The 22432-nt window shown below is 33.3% G+C and overlaps 1 protein-coding gene and 1 long non-coding RNA gene across 2 annotated transcripts; one reads left to right on the plus strand and one right to left on the minus strand.

The window, feature by feature from the left end:
* Positions 1-6519: 6519 nt before the first annotated feature.
* Positions 6520-9755, plus strand: LOC127721826 (uncharacterized). The gene is made up of 3 exons (XR_007991485.1): positions 6520-6740; positions 7375-7983; positions 9579-9755. It is a non-coding gene; the product is annotated as an uncharacterized LOC127721826 (long non-coding RNA).
* Positions 9756-14409: 4654 nt separating this feature from the next.
* On the minus strand, positions 14410-18690 carry LOC127721787 (haloacid dehalogenase-like hydrolase domain-containing 5). The gene is made up of 9 exons (XM_052228584.1): positions 18545-18690; positions 18351-18409; positions 17920-18114; positions 17492-17604; positions 17163-17253; positions 16481-16526; positions 15937-16160; positions 15539-15681; positions 14410-15180 (listed from the first exon to the last, which is right to left on the minus strand). The coding sequence occupies exons 1-9, from the start codon at positions 18591-18593 to the stop codon at positions 14811-14813; spliced, it is 1290 nt and encodes a 429-aa protein (XP_052084544.1). The 5' UTR covers positions 18594-18690; the 3' UTR covers positions 14410-14810.
* Between the last annotated feature and the right edge of the window lie 3742 nt (positions 18691-22432).

Here is a 22432-nt window from a genome sequence, read left to right on the forward strand (position 1 = left end):
TGTTGCCCTTTATAGTCAATTTTTAACAAATTTTCGTAAATTTTTGTAATCTTTTACAAAAATCTTCTTCTCTGAAGCTACTATGACAAATTTAACCACACTTGGCCATAATCATTATTAGGGTATCTAGTTTAAAAAATGTGTCCGATGACCCCACCTTCCAACCATCATGGCCGACTTGGTTAAAAATAGAACATAGGGGTAAAATGCAGTTTTTGGTTTATATCTCTGAAACTAAAGCATTTAGAGCAAATCAAAGGTGGCAAAAATGTTCATCAGATTTAGATTTATCTGCCCAAAAATTTTCAGACGAATCCGACAACCCGTTGTTGGGTTGCTGCCCCTGAGTTAGTAATTTTACAGAAATTTTGCAGTTTTTTGTTATTATCTTAGAAATCATTATAATATCTAATATCTAATACTATTAATTATGATTTTAACCTTATTTTACATGATTTCCAAAGTATCAGTAAATACAGGTGAGCGACAAAGGCTCTTGAGAGCCTCTAGTTATACGACCGCAAAAAAAATTGCGTTTATATATTGCAATCATGTCGTCGTCGTCCGAAGACATTTTGTTTCCGAACAATAACTTTGGTATACGTGAATGGATCTCTATAAAATTTAACCACAAGGTTCAATAGCACAAAAGGAAGGTTGGGATTGATTTTATGGGTTATGGTCCCAACTGTTTAGGAATTAGGGGCCAAAAAAGGCTTTCTAGTTTCCGGACAATAACTTGTGTATAAGTGTATGGGTCTCTATAGAATTGTACCACAAGGTTCCATACCACAAAGGGAAGGTCGGGATTGACTTTGGGGGTTATGGCCCAAACCGTTTAGGAATTAGGGGGGAAAACAAGGTTTTTCTGGTTAATTGACAATTACTTAAGTATTAGTCTATGGATATCTATGAAATTGAAACACAAGGTTCCATACCACAAAGGGAAGGTTGGGTTTGACTTTGGGGGTTATGGCTCAAACCGTTCAGGAATAAGGGGCAAAAAGGGGGAGGAACAAGGTTTTTACTGGTTTCCGGACAAATACTTAAGTATTAGTCAATGGATCTCTATGAAATTGTACCACAAGGTTCCATACCACACACATAAGGTTAGGGTCGATTTTGTTGGTTGTGGCTTTAATCGTTAAGAAACTAGAGGCCAAAAACAAGACTTTTATAATACTGGCTAAGCTGGTTCTAACATAAATTATTTCTGATCTATATAAAGAAACAACAAATACTGATATGGCAGGAGATGCACACCAAACATGGTGTGTAAATTATTATATTTAGTTTGTAAACAGATTTACTAAGTATTGCGCAACAGCAAGAAATCTTCAATTGAAAATAAATACAACAAATCTTTTAACCATTTTCAATGAGGATTAATTTAAAGTCTTGAATTGTTTGAGGTTTTTACCATGTATTACTATTTTGGATATCTGGACATTTTTTTTTTAAATAAGTCTAACTTTGAGGTCCAAAGGGTCCAAAATTAGACTTTGTTTGATTTCATAAAAAAACTGAATTCTTGTGGTTCTATGATATGCTGAATCTAACTGTGCATTCAGATTTTTAATTTTGGGCCCTGTTTTCAAATTAGTCCATATTAAGGTCCAAAGGGTCCAAAATTAAACTTTGTTTTAATTCATGGTTTTATTTTTATATGCTGAATCTAACCATGGAATTAGATTTTGGATATTGGACCATTAAGTAGATTAAATGTTCCAGCTTAAATTTTTAAGTTTAACTGACCACATTTATTCTGTGTCAGAAATCTATCATGTGTCAAATATTTAATCACTATCCAAATTCAGAGCTGTATCAAGCTTGAATATTGTGTCCATACTTGCCCCGTCTGTTCAGAGTTCGACCTCTGCGGTCATATCCAGCTGCTCCAGGCGGAGGGCATTTTTTCCTTGTTGATAACATCACCATATGCGACTAAGACACTGACCATTCATAATTTTTTTAGGGGGGGGGGGGGAGTGTCATAGTTATACCTCTCGGGATAAACATTTTTTTTCAACTAATATAAACCCAGCAAAAATTTCAATGATATACAGAACCAAGAATTAATTTCTAAACTATATGTTGTATTTATTTTTTACCTATTCAGACCAAATGACAAAGAAGTTAACAACTATAGGTCACCGTACGGCCTTCAACAATGAGCAAAACCCATACTGCACAGCACGCTATACAAGGCCCCGAAATGACAAATATAAAAAAATCAAACGAGAAAACTAATGGCCAGATTCATGTACAAATAAACGAAAAAAAAATATGAGATATATGTATCAACAAACGACAACCACTAAATTACAAACTCCTGACTTTGGGACAGGCACATACAGAATTGTCGGGGTTAAAAATATTCGCTGGTGCCAAACCCTCTCCTAACCTAGGACAGTGGTGTAACAGTACATCAGAACAAACTATCAAAATCAGTTGAAAAGGTTTAACTTATCAGATTGATGCAATGCAAAAAAAAAAACCCTAACAAAAACACAAAAGACACAAAGTAGAAAAAGCCTATATTTACGATCTTAAATATACAAATTTAGATAAAAAATATGTTATATCTGACCATTTTTGTTTTAACAATGTGAACTTCAAAAGTGTGACATATATGCTATCGCTTTATTCGTCCGTCCGTAACAAATGGTTTCCGGATGATAACCTGAGATAGGAATCACACTTGTACAAATAGAAGATTTAGTAAAGGCTGGGACAGGTAAAGTGGAAGAAACCGATTGACTTTGGGTTCAAAGTTAAACATCATTGTTTCTAAAAATGTTAATAATGATGCGTGTATATTGGTCTCCAAGCATATAAGTATTTTAAACCCTAGAAATAAATATGGTTTTTTTTTCTGAATAAATGTGCAATCGGGGCGCTTCAGTTGTAGCAGGTTTCATCTGACCTTGACCTTTTTTAATAACTCAATAGACAATGTAAAGTGATTGTTGTTAGATCTATTTCTCAGATACTATAAGCAATAGAGTCACTAAGTTTAGTGTATGGAATGATCGTAATTTGTACATGTCCGTCTTGCAGGTTTCATCTGACCGTGACCTCATTCCCATGTACCGCATCGATGGTCTCGTGGTAGCGTGTTCGCATCGAGTGCGGGATGTCGTGGGTTCGAACCCCGGCCGGGAAAAAAACCACACAATTCAAAATTAGTATTTGTTGCTTCTACGCCAAGCACTCGGCATTAAGGAGTAAGAGCAAAGACTGTTCGGCTCGGAGTCAGAATGATGTGTCCGGGTAAGGTGATGTGTCTTCCTGCGGACTGATAACTAGCACGTTAAAAATCCGGCTCAGTGTGTCGGTCTAGTACAAAGCAGGGTTAATATTCATTTTACATTACCATGTTCTCGTCCTGAATATGCATATTAATTTGCCACTGGACGTTAAGCAGCCATCCATCATCATCAGCAGCATTTTCATGTTTCATTGGTCAATGTTAAGCTTTTGTGTTTTGGTATGTTTGCAAACACTATAAGTAGTAGGTAATCTATATTTGGTTTATGGAATGATTGTAAGGTGTACATGTCTGCCTGGCAGGTATGATGGGACCTTGACCTCAATTTTATGGTTCATTGGTCAATGTTGAGTTTTTGTGTTTTGGACTGTTTTTCAGTTACCATAAGCAATAGGTCAACTTTATTTGGCATATTGAATAATTGTACATGTAAGGTGTACATATGTCAGTCTGACAGGATTTATATGGTCATGGCCTTATATTTACAATTCATAGATCAAAATCAAGTTTGTTTTTTATGTTTGTCAGTTTATCAGATATTATAAGCAATAGGTATACTATTTTGTTTATGGAATGATTGTAAGGTGTATATGTCCGTCTGGCAGGGATCATATGACCTTGACCTTATTTTTACGGTTCATAAGTCAACATCAAGGTTTTTTTTTATGTTTGTCAGTTTATCAGTAGGTCAACTATATTTGGTTTATGAAATGATTGCAAGATGTACATGTCTGTCTGGCAGGGTTCATTTGACCGTGACCATTTGTCGTCCGAAGACATTTTGGTTTCCAGACAATAACTTGAGTATAAGTGTATGGATCTCTATGAAAATGTAGCACAAGGTTCAATACCACAATAAGAAGGTTGGGATTGACTTCAGGGGTTATTTTCCTAGCTGTTTAGGAATAAGGGGCCAAAAAATCCTTTTTACCGGACAATAACTTGAGTATAAGTCTATGGATCTCTATGAAATTGTACCACAATTAAGGTTCCATTTTGTCATTTGATAAAGGACTTTCCGTTTTGAATTTTCCTTGGAAGCCGGAATTTTTGTTATTTTTTTCCATACCATAAAAGGAAGGTTGGATTGATTTTGGGGGTTATGGCCTTAACCGTTTAGTAAAAAGGGACCAACAACAATACTTTATATAAATTGCTTATTTCTTGACCAATTTCAATGCGGTTTAATTCAATGTCTTGAATTCCTGTGGTTCTTTAATATGATGAGTCTAACCGTGTTCTTAGATTTTGGATTTGGGCCCGTTCTTTAATTAGTCCACATTAAGGTCCAAAGGGTCCAAAGTTAAACTTAGTTTGATTTCATCAAAAATTGAATTATTGGAGTTCTTTTATATGCTGAATCTAACCGTGTAATTAGATTTTATGTTTTGGGATCTGTTTTCAAAATAGTCTACATTAAAGTCCAAAGGGTCCAAAATTAAACTTAATTTGATTTTAACAAAAATTCAATTCAAAGGGTTCTTTTATATGCCGAATCTAAACATGTATTTAAACTTTTAATTTTGTGCCCAGTTTTCAAGTTGGTTCAAATCGGGGTCCAAAATTAAACTTTGTTTGATTTCAACAAAAATTGATTGTATGGGGTTCTTTCGTATGCTGATTCAAACCGTCTACTTAGATTTTTGATTTTGGACCCTGTTATCAAATTGGTCCACATTGAGGTCCAAAGTGTCCAAAATTAACTTTCTTTGATGTCATCAAAAACTAAATTCTTGGGGTTCTTTGATATACTGAATCTAACCGTGTATTTATATTTTGGATATTGGACCATAATAGGTAAAAGTCCAATTTTTAAACTTTCAGTTCTTTGACCACATTCATTCTTTGTCAGAAACCTATGATATTTAATCACAATCCAAATGAAGAGCTGTATCAAGCTTGAATGTAGTGTCCATACTTTCCCCAACTGTTCAGGGTTCGACCTCTGCGGTCGTATCAAGCTGCACCCCGTGGAGCATTTTATTGTGGTTTGGTCTGGTTTTTTTCTGGTAATATAAGCAATAGGGCCACTTTATTAGGTGTATAGAATTATTGAAAGGTGTACATGTCTTTGGCATGGTTCATCTGACATTGACCTCATTTTCATGGATTATTGATAATATTAATGTTAGATTACCTTACAAACACAGGAAAATCTTAGAATCTCAAATGTAACAATTTCAGTCTCTGACGAGGCTAAGGAAACAGCCTCTGTGATGCTCCAGACTAAGTATTGTTCTCCTAACCGTTTATTTTTTAGATTAGGGGTCGACCACTTGGTATTCTGGAGTGGGCGGGAAGATTTTTTGCGGACTGATTATTTATTCTAATCTATATATTTTCACTTTTGTACAAAATTGTTGTCTGCATTTTGAGTTGTAAAATATTCATTTTCATCCTGTTTTAGGCCAGGAAAGTCATTTTCAAAATGCTCCTCCCCCAAATCAAATGGTCGTCCCCTTAAATATGTGTTATTTGCTGAAACATGCAAAGTGTTGGACATGTTAAGTAAACTTATAAAGTCTTATCCCGTAAACAATTTGTAACACTAGAATTTTTATAAAGCATGCATACAATTCAATACAATACAGTAAATTTATGTATATGAACGTCAAAATGATGACGTAAACAATCGACATGCAGTATGCACATTGTGATTAAATTTTAAACAATTAGAAACCTATTTGACTCGTTTGATTCTCTAAGGGAGCTACCATTTGATTTTTATGGGGGGCTAGGATGAAATTTGAAAAAATGGTAGGACAGGAGTTTTGAGTAAAAAAAAGGCAGGATGAGCAACTTGGCAAAAAAAAAGGTAGGATGACAATTTATGTAAAAAAAAGTCAGGATAAATTAAAAAAAAAAACGAAAAACGGCAGGACCGAATAGAGTGAAAAATTAAAAGGCAGAACAGAGATTACAAAAAAAAATGCAGGACAAAATTTTTCATCCTAGCCCCCCACAAAAAACAAATGGTAGCTCCCTAATAAATTAAAATGATTTACAAAATCCTTTCGGTTAATAAAAATCATATGAAAAAATGAAAAAAGGCATATGTGCATAAATGCAAATGTGTCCAAATTTTGACATATTAATCAGTTATCAAATGTATTATCTAATAGCGAAAACAATATCCAAAGATTAATAAATTGCTGAGTGAGTTATTGATAGATGATCGAGGGTATCAACACTTTATCAGCATGCAACCGACAGGTGAACAGAAGTACTTTTAACTTTGCCTCTTGTCTCATATTTTGACTCAAATTGCATCATATGTTAATTGTTATGACTGATTTTTATTTAGGTTTTGTCTGTGTGAAAGCGTTTTGTTTCGCAAAAAATGCATGGATCAAATTACATACGTGCAACGCACTTTGCAACGGGTCACTGAAGACGAACCATAATATTTGAAAAAAGAACTTTATGTCAGTTGGATTTTGAAGAACAACAATTAGAAAAACCATGAATAGTAAGTTGAATTAAACGTTTTTCATTAATTATCATCTAGGTAGCGTCTAAGATTGATTTTGTTTGCACATGTTGCAGGCCTGGGAAAAATGCATAGTAGAGTAAAACTAACTGCCACGTTGGCATCGCTCTGTAACATGTATATAAACTACTGTTATTGGAATAATATAAGAAGGACACATTCATTAATGGAAAATAAGGTGAAATATTAAAGAAAATTTTACTAAAAAACTTAAACACCGAAATAAAAAGAAAAAGGAGGGGATGAGTAAATGCACCAAGCGCTTGTCATAAAACATAGAGAGAGATATAGGGCAGCTTAAAGTTCTTTACAATGACTCGACAAACACAAATCTCATAGTTCAAATATGCTACATTATTCAATACAACGGAATGTCTTTGAGTCCGGAATTAGATAGCATGCACGAACCTTTTTGCAAGTCGAATCGACAGAAAATGCAGAACCAGTGATATGGAATAACAAGTTTGTGACCTTTTTTATTATGTATTTCAGATTACTGATAAACATTTAAGAATAAAATTGAGAATGTATATATATATATATCCTCGTTCTTTATAATGTATTTGTTAGAGACAACGTATTTTCATATGAAGTTTCCTTTTTTTCTTTGCAGATGATTGAGTCGACCTAGAATTTTACGTTTAAAAAATGTTAGGAAATTCAACAGGAACCTTCGCTTTAAACGCAACAACCGATACATACAACGAATTGTATAATGAGACAAAACATACGTCTTACTATGACATGTTTAATGGGACAACAAATACGTCTTACCATGACATGTTTAATGGGACAACAAATACGTCTTACCATGACATGTTTAATGGGACAACAAATACGTCTTACCATGACATGTTTAATGGGACAACAAATACGTCTTACCATGACATGTTTAATGGGACAACAAATCCATCTTACTTAGTAAATATGACCATTACTACCGAATATGGTTACCTTTTGACCACTGAACAACCAAACGCGCACAAAGATCTGATTTGGATATTACCAGCCTTCCTTGGAATAGTTTGTTTTCTATTCGGGGTCGCATGTGTTCTGTTTTACACTATAAAATATTGTGAAATATGTATATTGCGATTTTTATACAAATGTTGTGGCTGTTGTGGTCCTCCTACTGAAAAAGGACAGAAAACTAGGCAAAGTTATACTGAGTTACAAGAAAGAGAAGACATAGCAGATGAAATCGATGCAATGTATATGAAAGGTAAACAATTAATTCAGAGCATTTATTAGTTTCTACAGACATTTCTAATGCTAACTGGTCTAGCTAGAATTGCCTGACAGTGTCACTTGTTAAATGGACAAAAATGTTTTTTTTATTTCCAATAGATAAAAAAATAATTCTCTTTTAATACTAATAGAAAACAAAGCATATGGTGCATTAAAATCTCTCCGTACACTTTGTAAAACTAAAGCAAAGAGACAACTTTATTTGCTGTTCTCTATCTCAAAGTCACAGACCACCGGTTATTTCAATCGATAGTATCAAATTTGACTTCTCCTAACACGTCAACAGGATTTGATACTCTTCAGTACACAATGAATATGTAACCATGTATTCTGTTGACTTCTCCTAACCCGTCAACAGGATTTGATATTCTTCAGTACACAATGAATATGTAACCATGTATTCTGTTGACTTCTCCTAACCCGTCAACAGGATTTGATATTCTTCAGTACATTCTGTTGACTTCTCCTAACCCGTCAACAGGATTTGATATTCTTCAGTACACAATGAATATGTAACCATGTATTCTGTTTTGATTCATAAAAGAAAAAAAAAGCTTTTTCGAATGTTTTCAAAATCATATCGACATTGCCATTTATGAATATTACTTTAATAATATATCGGAGGCTATTCTTATCTTAAAATCCTCGTAAACAAGCTCGGTTAAATTATGGTTGCTTGCTTAACGTTCAGTGGCAAATATTTCATGCATATTTAGGACGAAAACAAATCAACAATGTGTACAACAGATAGGTTCTGCAATATGGGTAGACCAGGATGAAGGACGGAAAATATTGACTGCCACTGATTGGAAAATATGGGTATTTTGAATATGGGCAGAAATTTTACTTTTCAACTGGCCACCAACGGACCCTTTGGTGAGTTGTTGATAGGGTTCGTTAACGAGCAGAAAGTGTGGTACTCATCCTATACGGGATATTAGATTCAACACTCCTATTGCGATGGTGAATGTGTATTTATACATCCCCACACAGTCAAACGGACGTCTCATGCAAGCAAGGGCTATTGTCGGATGCACATTACATACTCCAGTCAACCCTTGGTGAAATAAGCAATTGAATACCAATGTATACTTTTTATAAAATGTTCTTTGCTTATTGCCTCTGCCAATCTAATCAAAATATAAATCTCTGATTTCGTTATCCTCATATGAGTTAATATAGGTCTGAATTTTAATCAGATTATGCCTCTATGCACATGCTTATTTATGTATGTATATCTCGTGTACAAGTTGCAAATTTGTACATGTTATAACATGTACAGAAATATTGTACATGTTATAACTTGTACAATGCAAAAGTACCAGTTATAACATGTACAAAAGTACCTCGTCCATGTTATAACATGTTCAAAATATTGCTTCAAAATGGTTTTAACTTGTTCATGTTATATACAAAATATTTCTGTACATGTTATAACATGTTATAACATGTACAAAATCGAAATTTGTACACGACATATGTATTTATTTATTTATTTATTTATTTGTAAATTAAAGAATTGTAGAATTTTTAGCTTACTAAGTTTATACTAGTATATATCTTTTTCAGATATCATCGAATCTGCTGGATCTTTCGGAACAATCGATAGATTAGATGATGATGAAATATTTTCACAAGAAAGGGAGAAATCATAAACAGACTCTGCCTTATTGAAATATTCTCTAACATGGCCAAAGATAATCAAAGCAATCTCATTTTTACCAATAAATATTTTTTAATTTTCAATCATGTTTTTGTCGTTGGATCTATTTATGGTATAGTACTGTTCCGTGTTTTCTCTGACACTCGTAGTTCATGTTCCTTCTGACTATCAAGAAAATATTTAGACCTAAGAATACATGCATCGATTATTTTCAGACTCAGACATAGAATAGTATGGATACATTGTATATGCTTTTTATGCCCCTGCCGTAGCGGAGGGGGCAATACGTTTTACCCTTGTCAGTCTGTACGTGCGTACGTCCGTCCGTACGTCCCGAAATTGGTTTCCGTTCTCTAACTTTAGTTTGTCTCAACCAAATGTGAAACTTATACACAATGCGTATTACCAAAAACCACAGAATCAAATTTGAATTTGGGTGGCGTCACTTTTACCTTTCTAGAGTTATGCCCCTTTACAACTGGAAAAATGCTGAATTTTTCGTTTACGTTCTCTAACTTAAGTTAGCCTCAACCAAATGATATGAAACTTATACATAATGCTTATTACAACAAAACTCAGATCAAGTACGAATTCGGGTAGCGTCACTTTTACCGTTCTTGAGCTATAATGTTCCTTTATAACGTTGTATGCAAGCGGGGGCATCATCTGTGTCCTATGGACACATTCCCTATTTATTTTTCAATAGCCTGCAACGAAAATAGTAGGAGGCGAGATACAGTTAGGTGTAATGCCAAAAAGATCTTTTTTTGTCTTTTATGCACTGTACGTTTCCGGTCCTGTAAAACAATGGAAATTGACCGGTTTTCATTTAAAGGCGTAGACATTCAAAATATTTGTATATATATTTGATCTGTGTAAAGATTAAATAAAAATGATAATTTTAAAATGTGGTATGATTGCTAATGAGACAAATCTCCACAAGAGACAAATCACGTAGAAGTTAGCAACGATAGGTCACCGTTCGGCCCTTAACAATGAGCAAAACCCATACCATATAGCAAGCTATAAAAGACTCCGAAATGACAAATGTAGAACAATTCAAACTAGAACACTAACGGCCTGATTTATTTAAAATTCGCTAGCCAAGTGTTACGATCCAGGTAACCCTTGGCTAGCGAAGATGTATTTATGTAGAAAACAATAAACGAAAAACAAATATAATATACAGCAACAAACGACAACCACTGCATTGCAGGCCCCTGACTCGGGACAGGCACATTCAGGATGTGGCGGAGTTAAACATGTTTGCTGGCGCCAAACCCACTCCTTAACCTTGGAGAGTGGTGTTAGATGCATGATTTTTATTATTATTTGTAATTAGCTTTGATCTAGCTTTGAGTAACAGCGAGGACTCTCAGATCAGTCTTCTTCTTCATCATGTTTTTGTTAGTTGTCTTGTGCTTTGTATCGGCCTGATGAGTTAAATCCTTTTCAACTGTCTGATTTTTATAGTTTGTTCTTATCTTGTGCTAAAATATCAATCCTTTCACATCCAACATCCAATGGATTTAGTTTAAAGACGTCATGAACAGTCAGAGAAAAACATGACCTTGTGCATTGCCAAAATATAAGTAGCGACAGATTGTAAGACCATGAATGTACAAATGTGTATAGCAATAATATCTAATTGGGTTTTAGTTTATTGATAACAAAATCAATATTTATACCGAAAAAACAATTTTCAAACATCTAATTACAGTTTTGGTAACCTTTCAGAATAAGTTTATTTGAATGATCGATAAGTTTACACTAATCGTATCTATATTTACGGGCTCGATAAACAACACTACCGTAAAATTTGGATGTGCTATCCCGTTTGTAATAATTCTTCTACAGGTACAGTCAAACTTCCAAACCGCATCTTTGTATCTATGAACGAATTTAGTAAAGGTTTTAAGTAGTTTGTGGTATTGAAATTTTTGACTTGATAATTTACCAGTAATGCATGATTCATTGACATCCAAAGCGTCACTACAGACACGGGTATAGCGAATGAGTTTGGATATATCAACACCGTAAGACGGGACTAAAGGAAGTCACCGTCCAAAAAAACGAAATTAACAATAAGGGACGAAAATCGCTGTTGGCTGTTTTAGACCCTTATGGTTGTATGCCCTCATACGTTTTACGTTTTTATTTTTTTTGGCTTTTCCAAACTTTTGGTAACGAAGTTTATTCCAGAAACGTTTTGGGTTTTCTCATGCTTAAATGGGCAGTTTATATTTATTGTTACAGTATCTAAAAAGTAAGAAGTGTTTCTACTGTATCGGGTTTTGTTGTGATGAGTAATGTTAATGTTCCAAATGTTGTCTGCCACTTAGTTGTGAAAAATGAGGCAAATTATGTCTGATTTTTCATGTGACAGCATCAAAGTTTCAAATATGTTCATGTTTTATCCAAAAGTTCACCATGCACGGTCACCCTTGCATACTGCCGGTAACACATGATGAGACATTTATTAGTGAGTTATCACCTGTTATTAACCTCATTTTCTTGCATCAGTAACCATTCAGGTTAACTGTGTCGAATGAGGTGTTCTTCTCAGTGAATATACGTGATAGGTCAACAACAATACATGTGAAGATTTTTATGAAAAGTGTATGTCCAACTGTATGTTATTTTAATTTTTTTTCTGTACATGTTCAGGTTAATTTGTTTGCATATATGTCTCTGACATAACCTATTTGTCATTTGGTAACTAGAACCAGAGACATATATGGGTCATTTTAAAAAAATGTCGAATTTTGAAATTGCAAAATTAAATAAAAATTACTAATTAAAACCACCCTCTTCATAAGCAATTCAAAAAAAAACAATGCCTATGGAACAATTAACATATAGAAAGATGCAATCTTGATTATTTAACACAAAAAAAAAATATATTGAAACATTTTTTGATAGGTGGTGCAATATTTTGTCTCACCTGTTACCATGTTCAAAAGAAATTTTGAGTTATTTAGAAAAGTTTTCGATAAAATTTTAAGCTTGTTTTTCATGACCAATAAGATGGTTTTCAAGAGTAAAAATTCGATATACTTTCAATTTGTGTAAATGATAGATTATTTGTCAATGTTCCATGTTGTACTGAAAAATACCTCTAAATATTGGCTTAATACGGTTGTACACACCAGCAACGTAAGTCTAAGATAGCAATTCATAATGTTCAGCATTTTTAGTCCCCTACCGACGAAGTCTAAGGGGACTTTAGGTTTGTAATCCGTCCGTCTGTCCGTCTGTCCATCCGTCAGTCCGGCAAATCAGCTTTGTTGGTAGGGGACTAATGATGATCGTTTGTTGAGCAGACGTCGTCACACATCATTACTGTCAAGTTTCAAAACAATTGGCTTCTTGGTTTCAGCGAATATTAAAAAAAGTTTACGATGAACGACGACGACAGACGTTAAGTAATGACATATATACGCTCTGTCTTATGGGTCAGATGAGATAATAAAGAAAAAAAAAGAAAAAAAAAGGAGGTGCAAATTTATAAACCGCTGGGCATAAAACACCAAGCGAACAAGTCCTAGAGACAAACAAATCTAAAAAAAACATCGTCACTGAAACATAAGAATGAGCATTACGAACACCACCAATACGTCGGGTGAACGACTGACTTCCGTTGCTCATGACAAGTACAAAAGCATGTGATAAGTCGTATTAGGTGATATGTTTCTAAGTGAGGATAAGACGTAAACAATGAACAAACCTTATCTGACACTGACATTCTGTTACATGACGGTTGACTTAGGAGTCGGTAAAACTTTTGAAGAGAGATGATTTCAACTTTACCAGTAAGAACCCTGGTTAAGTAGCGTCCTTGTAAGAACAAATGCGCTTTCAGGAAATTATGACGAGAAAACACAGGCTTTGTTAATATAGCATCAACTGAGAGATATAATTTATAAGCGAATGCTGTTAGAAATGTTATTTAAAATGGAAAGTTCAAAATGAGAAAATAAAGACCTCTCTCATGTAGAAAATATGAATAAAAGGAGAAATGGGGTAAACGCCAATGAGACAGAAACCAAACAAAATGAAATCAAGAGATCAACAATTATATAGACAGGTGTTTATACAATATATCAAGCTCTAAATAGCCCCTAGACTAAGTATAGAACACAGCTGATAATTGTTACACAGGGACTAGCAAAAATTCCTTATAAATAAGTAAATTTCTCAATCCACCCTCCTGTCGAGTTTCAGAATAAAGCAAAACATGAAATAAGAACCATAGATATGTAATATCCTTTATCTAATTTATGTGGTATATAATAAAAAAAAATACGTGATCCTCAGTCACCAAACGAACTATTCTTGTTGGTTGCTGTCTGTTATATTTGTTTTGCGTTTGTTGTTTTGTCATAAATCAGACCGTTGTTTTTTGTCTGTTTGAATTATTTCATACATTGTCATGTCGGGGCTTTTCATAGCTGATTATACGGTATGGGATTTCCTTTATGTTGAAGGCAGAATAGGTACTGTGTAGTTGCTTAAATCCACGTCATTTAGACTCTGTTGGATAGTTGTCTCTTTGGTAGTCATACCACATCTCCATATTTCATAATAAATAAAATGACATTATCTTTATACTCAGACTGACGTGGAATGGTGGCCTTTATTTTCGCATTTGTAGTAGATCTAGTTGTTTAATATGAACTAGATATTCGTTACATGGTCTATATAACTTGTATCAGGAGTTTAAATTTAAACACTGACTAAATTTATCTTCTTTTATTATCAAAAATTCTAAATAACTAAACTTCTTAAAATAATATATTTATCCTTAAAAAATTAAATACACTTTAATACACGTAAAAATATACAACTTATAAAAAAAGCATAGAAACACATTAAAGCCATGTTTACTGATTGTCAAACAAAAAAGTGAATATACAAAATAAATAGTATACTTTTATGTACAAATTCAACAAGTCCCTGCTTTTGTTTCTACAACTCGAATTCTTTCCGAATTCTTTCAGTGTTATTTCGCGCGGAGTCATAATCGCACTGATGTGCCATGGAAATTATATGCAGGCCTTCAATGCCCTATATCTGTCATGAACGGAAAGACTCTGGTATTTCAGAAATCACTTAGCTGATATAGTAAGTCTCTGAGATTAAGTTGTAATTGTAAAATGTTCTTTTTCTAAAATGTAATTAATTCCCTGATCTACATCTTCAACATAACGCGTTGGTGTGGCTAGTTCTGGTTCATGCGCAATATCTCTATGTCCGTGATATACTTTATCTTCCGATGATGTAGTTTCCGTTTCCTTCTCAGGATTGTAAACTCCCGTGCCAACTAAAAGGCTTTCCATGGATGTAACTGTTTGTTCATATAATGTCACATCACACGGGATTGATCGTGATCGTGGTAAGGTTCGTGTTATTGAATTATTTCTATTGCCGTTTCGTCTGTTAATCCACGAGTCTTTTAGGAATCTCTCGTAAAGATTGCAACCAACAATATCTACATTTGGATTATCTCTGGAAAGGAAAAGTGTGAACATGTGAAATCATAACACGATGTGTCCTATATCAGGCTTATTACATTTTCCCTAAATTATTTCTTATTTTTCTAATCGTCAAGTTGGCATAAGATTTGTTGCTTTCGATTTAATGTTGTGGTATAAAACAATCGGTATGGTATCATTTTTGCATTTCTTATTTTGACGTGTGAAGCCAGTATAAGTCTATGTCAATCGATGAGCTATTTACAACATTTTAAAAAATTATGAAGTTGTTTTTTTTTAAACTTCACTACTCTATAAATTTAATATATAACAGAAAGTTCAAATAAAAGAGACAATAAAAATATCAGAAAGCAAACCTAAAACACACTTACCCTACAAAGTAAAGTTTCTTGATGTGCTTTTTGATTCCCATTTTTTTTGCCAGGTCAGCAACTGTGTGTTCAGCAAATCTGTAGGTGATTTCACACGGCTTCCCTATCAATGCTTCATATTCAAGAGGTTTTCCTGTTATTTTCTGGAAACAAAATAATGAAGAGTATTTCAATATTTCTTTCTAAGTCATAAATTATTATTTTAAAATAATATCTTATTTGCATAAAAAAGGACTTAAAACATTCACATTTTAAAATCATTGTTTAATACATTGAATCTGTCATATAATAATGTCATTTCAAATATTCCTTGGTTAATTTGTTGAGAACTGAACCAATGAACCTGACCCAATCTACAGAAAGTGAAAGAAGAAAATCCATATCCATTATTTGCATACCTTATACAGAGCCTCCAGACACACCAGAAAAGCACCATGTCCAAATCTTGGCATGCAGGCTTCAGCCATGAAAACTAAGTCCATGTTACAAGCAATGATTGGTAATTGTTTAACTTGAGATAAAGATTCTGGTGCTTTTGTAGGTTTTCCTTCTGTCATGAGCAGATCTATTAAGAGTTGCAGACTTGATTCCCATCTCTTCGGCTCTCCAATCAGCAATATTGCTAAAATGTAAACGTAAATTCATTAACCTTTTTAATTGATGTTCATTTCCGGAAATTACCGGTAACGGATTTAGGCAAAACGGTATTTAAAACATTAAAATCAAATTTATTGATTAATAGGGAACCAATAGTGTAAACGGGATCTGTAATCAAATGATGAACTTTCACTTGTATTTTTAAACGCCGTGTAATTATGGCTTGTTTCATTTATTGGTTAATATATAGGGGGACCAATTGTTTAATCAGGAAATCCTCACAAGATCACAAGAGCTATTGTAATTTATTTAGTTTGGCACAAACATTAAGCATTAAATACTCACCTTCTACTGGCTTGAAGTTTAGATTGTCGGAGAAGTTACCAACACTCTGAAAAACAGAAGAGACCAATGTAAAAATCATCGGAACATTTTCTTGTTGCACTGGTTATTATGACATTTCATTTAAAATTTGAAATTTTTATAGTATTGTTTTCTAATAATTAATAAAGTGTTCCTTTTATCTAAATTTCAAATTCATTTTTAAGTATTATCATTACCAGATAATGTTGATAAGGAGACGTGATAGTTTGCAAACTAAGACAACTATCCATAAAGACCAAAGGTCAAAGATGTGAACAATAATAGGTCATCGTACGGCCTTCAACAATAAGCAAAATCTATATCGTATAGAGATTTATAAAAGAGCCCGGTAAGACAAAATGTGAAACAAAAAATTCACAGCTAGATTACAGGTTCCTGGCTTGTTGAAAAAGCACCATTTAACGTTGGCCTATACGACATCTAGCAAACTAACTGAACTGTAATCAAATAATGAACTTTCACTGATATATTTAAACGATGTGTATTCGTGGCATTTTGTCACATTTTACAAATATACGTACTTCCACATTTTCACTCCTGTTTATTGCATTCAAATTCCTTTCCAAAAATTTTGTTATTTATGTATTGCATTAATTTAGAGTCGTAATACGTAAGCGTATTTTTTTAATATAAGACAACTTACCACTCTTCTTCTATTCTCGTGATCCACCATATCTAAGAATGGATAGGCCCGTCGAACATCTTCTACTGTACAAGTGTTTCTAAATCCAATTCTGATTGCTGTGTTAAGGAAACTTAATAACTATAGTAATATGCGATTTATATATTCTGTAAATATTAACACGTCTGTACTATCTGTGCAATAGTTAAATAAAGAGTGGAGGGTAGCATTTATGTCCTCTTATAAAATTTCATGTTCTGTAATTTTCCATAGGATATTTCGTTTTGCAAAACAATCTAATTTTTATACCTACAAACAAATGGCTTGGTTACTAAAGAATAAAAGGATACTCTTCTGCGATCTCTTTTCTGTGTTCCTGTCCAATAACCAACACATGCTTGTTGTGGAAGTTTGTTAGAAGTTTGGCTGGAGTTGGAGCGTGGATACATGCCTCTGGGGATACCTTTAAAAAGTTATCAAAAATTTAACAATGACAAATGTGTTCATAGCACTGTGGGATATGTATATGCATCGAACATTGATGTGTTGATGTGATTATTATTTCTGTTGAAAAGGCAAAACCTTTGTTATCTTTTTCTGATATGTTAAAAACTTAGATTTAAAACTAATAACTATATACATGCATGTGTGATAATTAATAACGTAAACAATTCATTGTTCGGTTATATAACGATACTTCATTTGCTGTCTTTCTCGAAACTTCAACAAATATTTTAAAAATTATTAAAATGTCAGGGGAAAATTGTAAACTATTTACCGGTGTATCGAACCATCGTTCTAACATTGCAGCCTTGTCTCTGCTTCTGCTACAACTGTTGGTGACAAAAGCTACAGGAACCTTCAGATTGCCTTCGCTGTCTTTCAACTTATTGATGGCACGAATGGCTGGGTCTAAAGGATTAAGGCCTCTAGCTAACACCCCATCAACGTCAAACAGTATCCCAAAATCGGGCTGTATAAAAAAAAACTGAATTACCACACGCATTCAGATATATATTCAGTGCCATAAAAATAAAACTGAAATAAGGTTAAAATCTTTTAATGGAAACAAAATAAGTCGATTTAGAGAGAAAAAATGATGAATACAACAAACCGATATAATTGCATATGTACTATGTAGAAATAAACTACTAATTAGATATAAAGAAAACATTTAAAAAAAGAGATTGAAAAAGAGAAACAACTTACTTCGTGCACCTGCTCAAGGCTTTCTTCGTCACTGCTATCTCCATAATCAGATCCTGTATCTACAATAGAATTTTACAGAATTTGTTATTATATTTACCACAATATTTAATATCACTGAATTAGATATTACGAGTAAATAAATGTAATAAACTGTTTCCTCGTGTAACACATGGTGAAGTATGAATAATATTTACCACTATAATACATTTCCTCGCTGTCAGCACGAAATCTTACAATTCTCATCGTGTTTATTTAGTTTGCAAATTTTTAACGTTTATTCCTCAAATCTAGACAATGTTTTGAAAATACTTTCCAAGTTCTCCCTATTTATATCCAGTAAATGTTATTAAACCCTTGACCTGATATTGTTGTTTTGGCGATATCTGATTGGCTGTGTTAGGTTCAAGACTAGGTCACAAAACCATGTGCTTTTGTTTACGTAAACATCTGTTCGATGTGTGAGAAAAATAAAAATCGGTCAAAACAAGTGTCATTTGCGTTCTTATGCAAATTACTAATATTAATTAACTGTCACAAGGTACCGACGAGTTCAATCACTCTTTTTGCGCGTTGACCGAACTATTCTTGAAATTCGTCACGCATGCACGTGTATTAAATGGATGCATGTCACTAAGTAAACTTTTTTATGCGAATGCACAATTTTTGCAGCCGAGTGACAAGATTGTCGTTGTCATCCGTATGTCGTTTCATCGTGTCCATTTTAATCCTTATGCCCCTTATAATATTTACATGGAATCGAGTTACAAATGGCACATCTTCGTTTGCCAAGGGCAGGGTTACGATCCGCGGCCCCTCATAAGGAGAGCACGGATCGTAACTCTTGGCTAGTGATGATGCAAATCAATATTTTCATTGTAATGCATCTATAATTATCTCTATAGTCTCGGTTTTATAGTCTTTTTTATAATAATCCCAGGACAGATTTTAATATGTAATATTATGTAATATTTATTAATCGCGAGATAAAACGGCACCGTGGCTCATTTAATTGATTTATCTCCAAAACATTCGACTTATTTTCAGAGGTTGGTGCGAATCCATGACTGCGTTGTTCAATCAGATTATGATATACAGCTGTGGTGGTTTATCGGCACAATTTTTATTTTACATCCAATTTGGTTGATTTTTTGTACTTCGTTAGTAGTAGTACGTACAACATATTTTGAGTAACTTACGACTACTGCGCTATATGAGGGAATATATATCTAGTACGTTTAACGTACTAGTAACAAAAATCGAAAAAAAAAGTTAGAACTCTTGGCACTCTCTAGTTTACCAAAAACACACAGGGCCAGTATAACATGAGCTATTACCGTCCATCAACCGTCCGTTAGCTTTTCACTTTTTAATCTGACCGTCTGAAAATACCGAGCCAATGTTGACCAAACTTGAAAAACCTTCTTTTAAAATATCCTCACTTTGTTTAAAATTAAAAAAAAAACTTAGCTGCCATATGAGCAATTCTTTATTATAAATTATCAATTTTTAAATCAGCATTTCCGAAATACATGACAAAATCTTTTTAACTTTACATAGGATTGATGAATCCGTTTCTCAAGACCAAATCTGATCAGAATTCATGGGAATGACAATTGTGGAATCCTCTATAACAAAATCCTCGTTTCTTGCTGACCATGCACGGCGCCAATAATACAAATAGGTTTCCTTTGAACCATATTTAGAATCCTATTTTCATCTCTTCTCTGAAACGATATGACTTGTAAAAAAATTACTAGACAATTTATCAATGTTATTTTATTATATAAAGTGCGTTGTTTGTTTCCATCTAGCAAGGGTAAACCAAAGTCAGAGGCAATTATTAATTTTAATTGAAGATTATGTTTTTTAATGTGTCTTCTGAAATTTAGAATCTTTTTATTCACTACAAACTTAACAGAGGTGATAATTTTGTCGATTTTTACGTGATTTGGTAAAAAAATCTGAAAAAAGGAGGAGTTCTTACCTCGGTACCCCCGCCATTATGGATCGACTAGATAAGTGCTACAGGCTCATTTGAAGTTTTGTTTCTTTCTTTTCTTATCATAAAAAAGACAAGTTATACAGATAATATATTTTTCTGTGTCATTTCAATTCTAACAATGCCGGAATCTTGAGATATCTTCTTAGGTCGCACATGCATTTAAACGTGAATTGATTTAATCTCGTGATCTTGTTTCCCTAGTGACCTGCTTTTGTAACCGAGTTAACTGGACATGCACAATCGGCGTGTTCAATGAATGAAAGAAAGCCCATACTATGCTGTTTGTATATTGATCGTATTTGTGCTAACCTTTCATTCAACTATTCATTTTGTTTACAAACAAATCCACGTGGTTGTATAGTACAATCACCGTGTGGTTATGAGTCATTCTGTGAAAAATCATCAATTTATCGTTTTATAATCCGAATTCAGATTTTTTCATATTGTTTTCTGCATTATTATTAAATTGCATATTTAAAATTGTTATTGTTTGTTTTCATATATGCGAAGCAGGAAAACACCTAAGGATATAAAAAAGTTAATTCGACCACTATAGTGACGTCATATTGACTTGTTTTCGTGTAACCGAAGGTTTCCTTCACGGGTCTGAAATGGGTACAGTGATAGTAGCGTACTAAGAACGGACAATGAGTCCTATTTTCTGACTGATAAATTATTTCTGTTTGTGTTTTTATATACCACCTGTCCCGATATGACGGTCTGAAAAAATGAGAGATTCTACTTAAACTTAAGGTTTTTAATTTTTGTATTGATGGTCAACTGGCACGGAAAATCATTTTGTATGTCAATTTGTGTGATTTTGGGCTACTGTATCATTCACAAATCCTTTTGTTTTCAACAAATAACGTTTTTTTTAACAATTTATAGACAATAATTGTGTAATATTTGTCTATTGTTGACTGTTCTATATTAAAAACGCATACAGTCCCAATTAATAGGAATATTTATAATGGAAATCTTTCATGCTATCCTTAGATTTACACTCAAAAATGTTTTTTTTTTTATTTATTTATACAAGCTATAACAGTGACGATCTTTTTTTTTATTCAACAAACAGATTCTTACTAACGTTTCCGGAAATATAAATCAAAGAAACGACGAATCTGGTAGAATGAATGACAGTATATATGAAATATATGTACATGTATTGCACTGTCACAATTTACGGAATGTATTTGAATTCTGAACCAATGTCTGGAAGTTACCGAAACAACAATCAACCAACTTGTAGGTATATTTTTAAAAAGACGATATATATATGCCTATTATCTTTTGGCGTTTAGGTGTTGTTGTTGTTTTTGTTTTTTGTTTTTTGTTTTGGGTTGTTGGGTTGTTGGGTTGTTGTCTTATTCACCACATAGCTGCCCTTGCTGTGAATCCCTTTTACATTAAACCTACGTGAAGTAATAAAATAGAAGGCAAATATATAATCTTGACATGGGCTGCATACGAAAATCGGTCGTTTATACTTTAAATGTTTACATCACAGGGCATTAACCCCAGAAAATCCGCTGCACTATGAAAAACATAATTATATCCGTTTAACCGATATATGTTTCCTTTTATAACATATGCTTTGTTATATGGATTTAAACAATTATTTAAATGGTTTTAATGCGTGTTTGAACTATTTATTTAATAATTATATAATAACATAGTAGACGCCATAGTAAGTAAATAAAACCTATGTATTGTGGAAATTGGGTGCACTCGTCCTTTAATTTACATGTACAGGAAAACTGCACCAAATTACCGACTAGTGAATGACCATTGGTCTCTAAATTCCTACATAAAAAGTGGTAAATTATAGATAAATAATTGAAATCTTAGTTTTATTCAAGAAGTTTATCTATATTCAGTTGGCTAGATAGTCCATAGTCTACAGATGTTACTCGTCTCTATTTTTCCACAAGTCCGAGGCAGAAATAAGAGTAAAGGGATATCAAGTGTAAAATGCAGCTATTGTAAGATTGTATGAATACTGAGAGCAAAAACACATAAACTAAGGGATAATAAGCTTAAATATGAAAGGAAATTTATTAAGAATTCTTAATCACAA

Source organism: Mytilus californianus, unplaced genomic scaffold (assembly GCF_021869535.1).
Source record: "Mytilus californianus isolate M0D057914Y unplaced genomic scaffold, xbMytCali1.0.p SCAF_1, whole genome shotgun sequence".
Taxonomy (NCBI): Eukaryota; Metazoa; Mollusca; class Bivalvia; order Mytilida; family Mytilidae; genus Mytilus; species Mytilus californianus.

What these genes read in the sequence shown, in the direction of transcription:
- LOC127721787 (XM_052228584.1), bottom strand. Translation starts at nt 18,593, where the DNA reads ATGAGAATTGTAAGATTTCGTGCTGACAGCGAGGAAATGTATTATAGT. An exon ending in AACGATGGTTCGATACACCG is followed by an intron (nt 17,605 to 17,919) that starts GTAAATAGTTTA and finishes AACTTTTTAAAG; the next exon opens with GTATCCCCAGAGGCATGTAT. An exon ending in GTCTGGAGGCTCTGTATAAG is followed by an intron (nt 15,682 to 15,936) that starts GTATGCAAATAA and finishes TTTTGTTTCCAG; the next exon opens with AAAATAACAGGAAAACCTCT.